A 12306-nucleotide genomic window follows, 5' to 3' on the forward strand; every position below is an offset into this window, starting at 1 on the left:
GGAATTCTGTATTTTATTCATTTAGAAAAAATGAATTCTTTTTTTATTTTACATTTATTCTTTAGGCAGAGATGATGAAATTCATTAAACCTGTAAAGGTTCAAATCTACTTTAAATAAATAGTTATTAAGAATTATTGTTAATCAAAGTGTCCTGGAAATGTTCCCACAAATATATAACTATATAATAACTATAATATTACAGTGTAACTGTTTTGAACATTGGTAATAATAAGGTGCAAAGTTACTTTGATATCAAATATAATGATTATAACCAATAATATCAAACTAAAATTGTTTCTTTTCATTAAATATAATCATTTATAAAGGATATTAAGACACTGAAGACTGGACAATTTCACCCGTTTCGAATGTATCACTCAAGTGGTTATCAGCTAAATATGGGCCAATAGGGGCTTTCTGCGCCTACTGGTGGGCTCAGAAGGCTGTTATAATCCATCCACATAGTTTATCAGTACTAATAGAGAAGACTCCAGACCCAGATTTGTTTTTGATTACAGTAGCTATGTTTCCATCCAAAAATGCGAATAAACTTTATGCGCAAAACTCGATTATCGCATAAAAGTTGTGTGAATGAAGCATTGTTTCCATCCAACGAGCAAATCGAAAAAAATCATCACTTCTTGATTAACTGGCGCCAAATATAAACAGTAAAATCTGCATTTGCTGCAGTAGGAGAAGCTGCATCAATCTTTTTAAAATGTATGCGCCTCAGAAGACAATCCTGACAAGCAGTGAGCGTGCAGTGGCGTTTGAAGGTGTCAGACGCGGAGCAAGGGCGTTCTTGATTCTGGAGGTCATTAATAATATAATAACATTAACACTGAAATTGGAAGGCATTTTATAATGACCAAAATAACATTTCAGATGTTTTGTAATGTGCTCAGCCTGATGTTTTATCCATTCACACACATTTTAAGCATCACATGATCTCTTTCAACAAAATCACATGACCTTTTTTAATGCGCATGCTGGAGTTTGTGCGGTAAAAGTGTTTCCATCGCAGTTTATGCGCATCTTTTCTTATCGAATAAAAAGTTTATCCTACCCAGTTAGGCGCATATGTTTTTTATGCGCATTTTCAAAACTTATGCGCATCATGGCGTTTCCATCAACTGTTTTTTTTATGCGCATTTGCACATAAAATAGGTGGATGGAAACATAGCTTTAACTGTTGGGTTCAGGGTTGGGGTAGGAGTAGATGTTAATAAAATACAATTAATTGGAAATTTAATAAATAATATAAATAATTATCATGGTTAATCAGCTATGCTAATAGAGAAGACTCCAGATCCAGATTTGTTTTTACATTACTGTGATGGTTAAGTTTAGGGTTGGCGTAGGAGTAGACGTTAATAAAATACAATTAATGAGAAATTTACTAAATAAAACAAATAATTCTTGTGAACTTCCGGCTTTTGTCAGATGTGATCTTTAGCTGTTTAACTATGTGGATGGATGATAACAGCCTTCAGAGCCATACAGCTTAAAGTGACATTTAAAGTCTTAACTAGATGAATTAGGATAACTATGGAGGTTTGGGTAATTAGGCAAGTTATTTTATAACGATGTTTTTTTCTGTAACCTATAAGAAAAAAATATAGCTTAAAGAGGCTAATAATTTTGTCCTTAAAATGGCTTTTAAAAAAATTAAAACTGCTTTTATTCCAGCCGAAATAAAACAAATATGATTTTTTTCCAGAAGAAAAAATATCATCAGACATACTGTGAAAATTGTCGTGCTCTGTAAAACGTTTGGGAAATATTTAAAAAAGAATATAAAAATAAAAGAGGGGCGTCTATATATATATACATATATATATATATATATATATATAGACCAGTGGTTCTTAAACTTTTTTCATCAAGTACCAACTCAGAAAAAAATTGTCTCTCCAAGTTCCATCAAAATGAGCATCATTGAAATACATTACTGTAGTAAGCCTAGTAAAGCAGCTACAGCTCTGCACAGTTAAAAAAAAAAAAACGTGAAAGATTACCTCAGAAATAAAGGCTATATGTCATATATGGCAAATTATATACATAATTTTTGATAAATTTTGAAATATATGTAGCATGTATATAACATATTTCATTCCTCTGTGTACCACTGGAAGAAGGTCCGCGTACCACTAGTGGTACACGTACTGTACCACAGTTTAAGAACCACTGATATAGACTATATATATATATATATATATATATATATATATATATATATATATATATATATATATATATATATACGTCTATATATATATCAAGCAAAATTTAACCGATTTTACTGTATTCTGATCCTTGGTAAGGATGTTCTTTCAAAAAATATTTGACCAAACTTTAGAATGTTAGTGTTAATGTGATGCTTTAAACCGATAAAAATGATCAAGAGACATTTTCTATTCCATATGTAGTATATGTTTGTATATACTCACTTTTGATTTATTTGTAATTTTTTTTATTATATAGACAGTGGTTTTTATTAAATGCAATGCTCAATACTGTAACCCAGGAATCACTTTATCTTCTGTATAGATTTAAAATTTAAATCTATAAAGAATATAAAGGCTTCCAGATTTAAATCAAGCTAACAAAGGCTTAATATTGATGTGGCTTTGAAACTTGACAGATTTAAAGTCTCTTTATGGGTCTCAGAGAGCAAAAGTATATTGATTTTTCATGTTACCTTCACTTTGCTTGTAGAGCGTGGAGTCACTGCCATCACAAATGCTGCCATTATCATTACTCCCTTCATGAGCGCTCACCTCTAAAAAAGAAATAAAAAAGACATAAATGAAAGGAAAACCAAATATTTGAGTAATTTTACACCAAATATGTTATATTTACACTCACTAGCCACTTTATGAGGTACACCTGTAAACTCCTTTTTAACAAATTTTTAAGTAGACAATCACATGGCAACAACTCAAAGCATTTTGTGAATATTGTGAATATTGTGGCCGGTGAGTGTAACTCTCTTCTTTGTCATTTAAATTTCAAATAATTTTTGCAGAATTACGGCTGCAACAAACTCCAATGTACACAAGCATCTCTTTCTGGTAGTTTATTTATTTTGAATATTTATACATGCATAAATGCTAAGTAAACTTTTGTACATTCTAGAGAGGTTTTTTGTTGTCAGATTACAGCTATTTAAATCCACAGATTTACAATAAACATGCATTCATGTGTTACAATAACAATTAAACTGCAATATAAGATGTCTGGTTTGACATGTGCGATGCTTATGCGTTTTGATGCACACAAAAATGGTCAGTATTGCACATGCAAAAAATATACACTTTCAGTCCATGTTGTGCAGGAAACTCTTGGTCTCTATGTGAATAATTGCAACATGGCAAATATCAGTTGGAGATCAAAGCTGAAATGTTATTCGTGAAAAAAATGTGAAAGACTATATTGTGAAATACATGTCACTGCACCTACCTGACCAAGCGGTTACCTTTTCACTTTATTTTTTCAGCTGACCCCAGGAGAGCACCAGCTCAATATCACCATGACAACAATACAGAGAAAGAGACCACTTTACATTCTCTCTGGTCTGTAACTGCCCCATGTAGAGCCACCAAATCACATAGAACGGAACAGATGTTGAATAAACGCAGGCTTTCAAAAACAACTCATGTGTAGATTGTTATGTACAGCATGACTGTTTGGCTGTTTTGATTAAATATCGTGTCAAATGAAATCACCATCATGACATAAATAAATGAAAAAAAAACAAAAGCCAATGCCAGGACTTTTTATTTTTCATTTAATTTGGAGATTTGAGATATTGGGTAAAATAAAATTATGATATTAAGGCTGCAGCTGCTAGTACTACTACAAATAAAAATAAATAAATAAAATATAAATAATTCATTTATAATAAATTCTAAAATCAGTAAATACATTTTAAATTAAATTACTCAATATCAAGAGGTTGCAAACCTGTGTGCGTCATAACCTGAAAACAATTGGTGTCCATATAATGAAAAAGAATTTCGTTTGTACTTCAATGGTTACAACTTAAAAATATCTTCTTTTGTGATCAACAGAATTAAAGAAGTAAAACAGGTTTGAGAAAGTGAAAGGTGAATAAATTGCATTGCTAATATATACAGTTGAAGTCAGAATTATTAGCCCCCTGAATTATCATACAACTCAAGGGGCTGTATCCACAACAGCGCACATCACAGAAAATGAGGTGTATACACATCTTGGAAAAGCATATAACTTCATGCTCAGACCTCAATACAATCCCCATTTCACAGCTTATTTCAAATGAGTCTGGCTCGTAGCTTAAGGACCATCACTGATATTGCATTCCTATGAAATAGCTTTTAATTTCAAAACACTGAGAATTTAAATAAACTCATTTAGGAAATGATAGCTCATGTCATAAACTGATACATCCATACTCTCTCATTCAGATGATCAGTAAAAAAAATCCTCTATTCAACTAAAATAAATAAGAAAAATCAAGAAAAAATGTTTGTGCATCTTGCAAACTGATATTAGCTCAGTTGTACACTGTGACCAAAAGTGAATATATGGACAGAGTCAAATACAAGCATATAAATCACAAAACAAACAAACATTTAAAACACTTCGCTTCAAATGCCACTCTCTCTAATTTATAATAAAAAAACCTCACAGACATGATGAATCATTGCCTACAGCTCAAAGACTCGTGGTAAACTCAAAGGTAACCTTATAGATGAATTGCCCTGTTTGTAAACATTCAGGATGCGCGTGCAGCGAGGTTGCGGAAAAAACTGGAGCGCTAGCATTTACAGCAGGGGAATGACATCCGATGCGGTACAGAGTTTGTTGTTGTCTTAGAAATAAGTTATATTGATTACATATTATATATTATTTACATAATGCTTTTAGCATATTATAACAGCTTGTCACCCAGTGATAAGCACAGTTATTCGGCAAGGGTATGTGAACTTAAATATTTACATTTCATTCTAAGCATTCAGTGTCCGCAGTTTAATGAACCATATTTAACTGATTTTGCTGAAAATCACTGCTGTAATCAAAAACAAGTAATGTGTATGATTCAGCATATGACCTTACCTGATATAAAATGAGAACAGCAGTTTGGTGTATGGTAAAAGTTAAGTTTTCCATTTTTGGATTTTCGAATTTGGCATCATATCGCACAACACGAAATGTTTGCTATTGCAACCGGTCTCTTTTTGCATCTGGGAGCCCGTGTGACATCATGTGTGACATAGGTTGGTAATTCCTCTATAGTACCTACGCACATGTCTAAACACAAAACCAGCTTTAAGTCCATCTCCATATTGGCAAAACTAGACCAAGGCTCTTCAACAATGAAAGTTCAATTACAAAAAGTTACTCCAATGGATAAGTAAAGATTCAAACACCTACACCAGCAGGGTAATGGAGAGATGAGTCTGGCCTACAGAACAAAAAGAACAATGCAGTTTCTATCTGGGCCATATAGCCTTAGCTGTTACCATCTTGCACTTTGTTTCCATTCCCCTAGAGGTCCCTGCTTTGGTTCTTCATTGTGTGTCCTTGTTTACTTAATTTTGATCACCTGTGACCAATGACTGTAAAAAATATAGACGACGCAACAACATCTTTTCCCATTGAATGCTTCAAGGCAAAACGCCTTATGATGGGCACAAACTGTTGCAAAACACTGCTGAAATGGAGCCTGGGCATGCGCAGAAGAAAAGACCATCATCCAACAGCTAAGCCATTTTTGTTTTGTTATGAGAGAAATTTCAAAAATATTGGGGGTTTCTTAACTTTACATCACATTACACGGTACATTATTCTTTAATTCGGGGTAAAACAACATCGACTGCGTTGAAATATGTTGATCTATTTTTGCGTTGATTTAACGACTTGCAGATAATTGAGGAATTAAGCTTCATAATGATAGTATCCAAAACATCAAATCTAATTCAGACAGCAATACATTTTCTAAACATTCAGTTATCTGGACAATAAGGAAGTCCTTAGTCCTTAGGCTGAGCTTAAAATGTTAGGTTTCCCAACTAGGACTTCACAATACAAATAGTTTGAAGTATCTCCAAGGAACCATGGCTGTTTCTCAATATGCGTTCTTGTCTGTAGTTGCGTTCTTGTGTCCTCGTGAAACATTATCAACCGTCGCCAAAGTACTGTTCCAATTCTAAAGTTTACATCTTTCCAAGTACAGATGAAATTCCCGGATGTGTACTTACTCTGCCCCTTTGGCGAAGGATGCATCGAGAGGTGACTTGTGAAAATTTGCGAAGCTCAGGCATCCCAGAATGCATTGCAGCGTAACCAGCAAGTGCTAATGGCGGAGGAGGAATATTTTGTTACCTTTTATAATTGTCTTTAATTATGTTACCGTGTTGTCCGTTCTTTGTCTTTGTTTACCGAATTGTTTGACCTAATTTTATTTCTTATCTTTTCTGTCTTTATTTCTTATTGTGTGCATAATTACCATTGTAGTTTAATAAATCTGATAATCAAAGACACGTGTCTGTCTATAATAACACATTTTAATTCACATTTATACAAATATATGTGTACATTTTCTTAAATCAAAAATGTAGATTTATAATATTAATATAATATTAATTAAATAATTTTATTGTTAATGTACAGTGAAACGTATGAATCCATGGTGAGGTAAGTGACATTATAAAGTACACTGCTGTTTCATTTGAAGAAGTACCCGACTCCTCGGGAGTCTGAACTTGGCAAGTCTGAACTTCCAAGGACGCAAGTCCGAACTTTGCGTACTTGGTATTGAGAAACAGCCCATGCTTTCCCCTACCACACTGAATCTCTTCTTCACTCACCCACTCACCTATTATACATTCCAGGTGTCTGACTAGCGCCCTCTAGAGCCCTGTAGTTCTATTAGAACAACATTTTTATTTCCATTATTCCATGGATAACAAAAACAAAAAAAAAGAAAACTGTAATAAGTTGACTGAACAAAATTAATTGAGTTAACTCGTTGCCTTAATTCAATTGAGTGAAAGAGTCTTCCAAAACTTGCATTAATTTTACATTTAAACTTACATTTAATTTGCCATTTTTTTAGACTATACTTAAATTATATAATAAAGTACTAAGATTGGTGAACTGAACAATTTAAGTATAGTCTACAAAACCATTAAATAAGTTAAATAAACTTAAATATGCAAGTATTGGGAGACTCCATTACTTAATTAAATTGAGGCAACGAGTTTACTCGATTAATTTAGTTGTCAACTTATTAGGGTTTTCAGTGTACCAGACTCGGGCAAAGTCTGTCTGCTTTCACTCTGCCCCGAAGCCCCAGCTGGCCGTCTTTGGCCCATGGTATTCGGCGGGCCAAAAAAGGCTGGCCGCTGGTCCGAGGAAGCCCCGCTTTGGCCCGATCAGGCCCGGAAGAGACAGTGCTTTAGTCACTATGGTGGAAACGTGGATAGTAAGGGCCAACTTCTGCCAACTATACAAACCAAAGGCACAGAATCGCAGTGCTATTACCACAATTTCTGCACAGTTATGATCAATATTGTAGTTGCTATTGTTTTTATTCTGTGCAATATTTTATCACCCCTTGGGGATTGCTGTAGAGAAGTGCTATGCACAGCTCATTTCAAAACAACAAAAAAGCTCAGATCAACACTGTTTGGCTTTCATTCATTATTTTCTTATGTTTGCTAGATTTTAGGCAAACCCTTGGTTTGAATGATCTTTGTGAAAAAAGACTAATTTCATCATCAACCATAGCATCTTAAAGGAGGATGTATCAAATACTAGAAAGCATTTGATTAGTCAAAATATTTGATGAGAAATTATTTATGAGATGATGCCACATAATTTGTTTGACATCCTAAACATAAAGTTTTAAATGTTTATATCTACATTGAAATATAGCTATTGTCTGTTTTGGAACACACTAGTTCAGTGGTTCTCAAACTGTGGTATGTGTAATACTAGTGGTACGCGGACAACCTTCCAGTGGTACACAGAGGAATGAAATATGTCATGTACATGCTACATATATTTCAAAATTTATCAAAAATGATGTATATAATATGCCATATATGACATATAGCCTTTATTTCTGAGGTAATCTGTCAAGTTTTTTTTTAACTGTGCAGAGCTGTAGCTGCTTTACTGGGCCTACTACGCTAATGTATTTCAATGCTGCTCATTTTGGTGGTACTTGGAGAGACAATTTTTTTCTGAGGTGGTACTTGATGAAAAAAGTTTAAGAACCACTGCACTAGTTAATAGATAACCTTAACACTAGCATATTGATACTAAGACCAAAAACAAAAACTTCAATTTTTATTTCACGGAGACTTTAAAGTCACCATGAAACAGAAGTTATAATAGCCATTTTTACTTCTGTCATGATATACATACACTTGGAAAACATACTGTACAAACTTTAAAAAATGTGGGGCGGTGCATAAATTCATCTTTTGGGAACTGATTGGACTGTTAAAAGATTATTACAAACAAAACAAAATTTTGATTGCTAGATAAAGGCAGAGCAAATACAAGACACTGTTATAAATAAATAAATAGATAAATAAATAAATAAACAAGAACAGTGCATTTGGATTTCATTCTGACTTAAAGTTTAACAGGCACAACAATTTAATGTATTTTGAAATGGTCAAAAATCCTAAATCATGGTTCTCAACAATGGCACACTTATCTACTGTGTATCTTTGAAAATTCAGCATAGATATGAAAACAAAATGCTGTGTAAACAGTAAGGTGTGGATAATATAAATATATAACTTTAAAAATATGTCGATCAATCAAAACATTTTACTGACTGATCCTTTTAGGAACATAAAGAAAGCATCTACCAGCATATGGTGTTACAGACACAGCCCATTTGAAGAGCACCTATAATGTAAAATCAACTTTCAGAAGCTGTTTTGACAGAACTGTGTGTAGTGTGTCCATTGGTATATTGGAGTGATATAAACACAAGTCTCTTTTTTTTAAATGACCTGACGTTAAAATATGATCCAAATCCCAGTGATTTTGAGGGCCACCCCAAAGTGACGTAGAAGTGTGGTTTTCCTCACCAACTGAAATGATTGACAGGTGCATATTAACATGGCTACGTAGTTACACATACAAACATGTCCAAGGAACAAGAATTGCAAAGAAACTGGGTTTAAAAGACTTTCCAGTTCTCTGTGATCATCTGCACCTCAAGGAGTTTTACAAGTTAAAAAAGTTTTTAAAAGAGAGCATGTTTGTGTCAGTAAATGGCTTGAATAAACTCCACCACAAATACATCAAATGAACTTACTTGGTATTTTTGACTAATGAGCTGGAACTCTGCTCCATTCATGTCTGTCTCTGTCACTGACTGCTATTTATATGACATAATGAATGAGTGACAGACAGGCATGTGGGAATGGCATGTGGGGAGAACTTTTTCATTTAAAGGTACAGGCTACCAAAACAGCTACACTATCCTCAGACTCCAAAATGGGCATATTCAGCATTGTACAACTAATCTGATGGCCATTTTGAGCTGACACTTTACAGACACATTCTGGTGATACAAAAGGAATATCTTACATCTTGTCAAAAGTGTCAAATACGAGACCTTAAGCAGTTGCAGCCAGTTGGCCTGAACAGTTGGACCTCCTGTGAGATCACTTACGTGTTTGCAAATGATATGAATCCTTATGATATGCAAGCACACACAAATAAACATTTGTGCAAATGAGGAGGAAGTTACTCATTCCTTGTGTCACTATTCACATACATGCACATTTAGTGGACTGGTATGCTACGCTCACTGACTCATGTTGGATAATCCGTATTTCTCATTTTAAATGAAAGCCTAGAAGCAGTAATCCTATTTTGTCTGACAGCGAGAGATAGAGAGATGAAAGGTATATGTGGGAATAAACTGATGGTAAGGGGATTATTTGATTTTTCACTACGCTACACATGAAATGGTTTTAGTGGCTACTAAAATAGTAACTACTCTGACATACACTGTCTATACTGTCTATACTGTCTATACTGTCACAATTTTTGTGACTGCTATATACTATATGACTATATGACTGCTATATACTACTACTGCTGTATACTACATGTATACTACAGTGTAGGTCAGGTATTCTCTTGTTATAACCCAAATACAATGTAGTGATGCTAACACCCTAGCATCTCTTCTACTTCAGCATTAACACAGCTCTTGCTTATCTAAATTCTTACTGTGCTATCACTGAATCTGGATGTGTCTAAACCCTAAACATCATATAAAAGCAACATAGACTGCAAAAAAAAAATCCCTTTACCCAAATCTTTGCAAAACTCCAAACACATTTATTTATACAGATCTGTTAACAGCAAATAAGAACACAAAAAATGCAGGATATATGGATTATCAATAAATTCAATGCCAACCCAAATAGGCATATGGTTTGTTTAAATGTATATTTTGTTAAAATGTAACAAGCACATCTAAACTGTGAGTATAAGTAGTTAACACACATTCATGCAAGGTGTGATATCACTTAGCTCTTACTATGATTTTTCTTGAGTGAAAGGATGCCAATTAACATCTAAACCATCTGTTTATGCAGAAGCTGATAATAACTTTTGCCTGTGTTTTTATAATTTTCAACAGTTCAAAATACAACATTATACAACATTAAACAACAAAATATTGCAAACAACTAAATCTCTTGTCTGTCATTTTTGTTGAGTAAATTATTAATATATCCTATATTGCATCCACAACACAACTCACTCACTACTTTAGATATAATAAACCTCTCTACCTCTTCAGTTGAAAATATTTAACAATGCATCTTCTCAATTCGATAAAATAATTTTTGACTAATGAAGTATGATTATTTTGCACATGTGTATTTCAGAGTACATCACGGTGTGTGTGTGTGTGTGTGTGTGTATGTGTGTGTGTGCCTTGGAATTATGAGGTTCTATCTGCGTTCAAAATGGTTTTGAGATATTGAGCTTCAAACCTTTTGCATTAAATACAGCAAACAGTTACCTGTGTGTAACAGTTCTACCCTAAATTTGCAAGTTAACCCTCTGGGGTCTGAGGTTGTTTTGGGGCTCTGGAGAAGTTTTGACATGCACTGACATTTGTGTTGTTTTCAGTATCTTAAAAACATATTAATGGCTAAAGTGTGATAACGCTGTAAACAGCACAAGTCGGGCTACAATAATACCTAAGCGGCATGTTTGTATGTGTTTGTGTTTTTGAGAAAGAAACGTTTATGCGTGGTTAGTGAAAAACTAAAATTTTGAAGTCACTGAAACAAGGCTGTGAAAAACACAGAGAACATTTGTGCACAAGACTTTTGAGAACTGGATCTGGTAGTCTAGTGTTTTTTCTTCAAAATAATGTGAGAATCATCTTGTTCACTTGCTCACAGAAAACAATATAATGAATTAAAATTTCTAAGTCACTTTTTAAGCGAAATTGGTTTATGCGGGAAGGTGTGAACTATCATTACTATGCAGTGAGTTACACCTGAGAAGACAAAGACCTGCATAATGAGCTGCATAATGAGCCATCAGACAGGTACAGTATGCGACTAGAAGGGAAGAGTTTCAAGAAGGAATCAGAGGAAAGTTTAATTACTTTTTTGTTTGCAGTTAATTTTAAATATATTAATCACACAAAATACATGGAGATACACTTGTGAGAGTCAGTAAACTCTATAAAACTCTGCAAACTTTTAAACTTACACATAGCAAATCGACTGATTTTTAGTTTTTATTTATTTATTTTTTATTTTTTTGTAAATGAAGAGTTTTGTAGCAAAATTAGATATATCCATTTTGAGAAATGTTGGTTATTTGACATTATTATTTAAGACATCGACAGTCAAGTTCATTCACAATTTTATAAATTAAACTATTACTTGAGCTGAGTGAAGTCCAGGAACACAATATTCTTCAAATCCAGGATATTTTTATTTAACTTTATGTCTATAAATGGTTTATAAATAAGTCAAAACATGCCGAAATGGAACATATTATTTTAACATTGTCAAACATCTTAAATTGGTTAAAAAAATACATTATAATATATGGAATAGTATACAAAGTTTGAATAATAATAATAAGATTCTGAGTTATTTTTGGTAATCTCATATTAGAGCAATGTTATTTTAAAGAATGATAATTAATCCATATTAACAAAAATTACTGTGAGCAAAAGAAAGCAGGTGAAAAACACACCATGTGCGATAATGAAATCACAGCAGCTTTTGGGGCAAGTTATCATCCT

General features: G+C 33.4%; 1 protein-coding gene across 4 annotated transcripts in view; it reads right to left on the bottom strand.

Moving 5' to 3' along the window:
• The window catches only part of myripb (myosin VIIA and Rab interacting protein b), a 239441-nt gene that overhangs the window by 58013 nt on the left and 169122 nt on the right, over nucleotides 1-12306 (bottom strand). For all 4 annotated transcript variants that reach the window (XM_087308808.1, XM_087308811.1, XM_087308810.1 and 1 more), the window contains 1 exon segment: nucleotides 2704-2784. In XM_087308808.1, the coding sequence (XP_087164934.1) occupies nucleotides 2704-2784 (81 nt within the window).

The sequence above is a fragment of the Danio rerio genome, chromosome 24 (assembly GCF_052040795.2).
Source record: "Danio rerio strain M-AB ecotype USA chromosome 24, GRCz13ab, whole genome shotgun sequence".
In the NCBI taxonomy this organism is placed as follows: domain Eukaryota; kingdom Metazoa; phylum Chordata; class Actinopteri; order Cypriniformes; family Danionidae; genus Danio; species Danio rerio.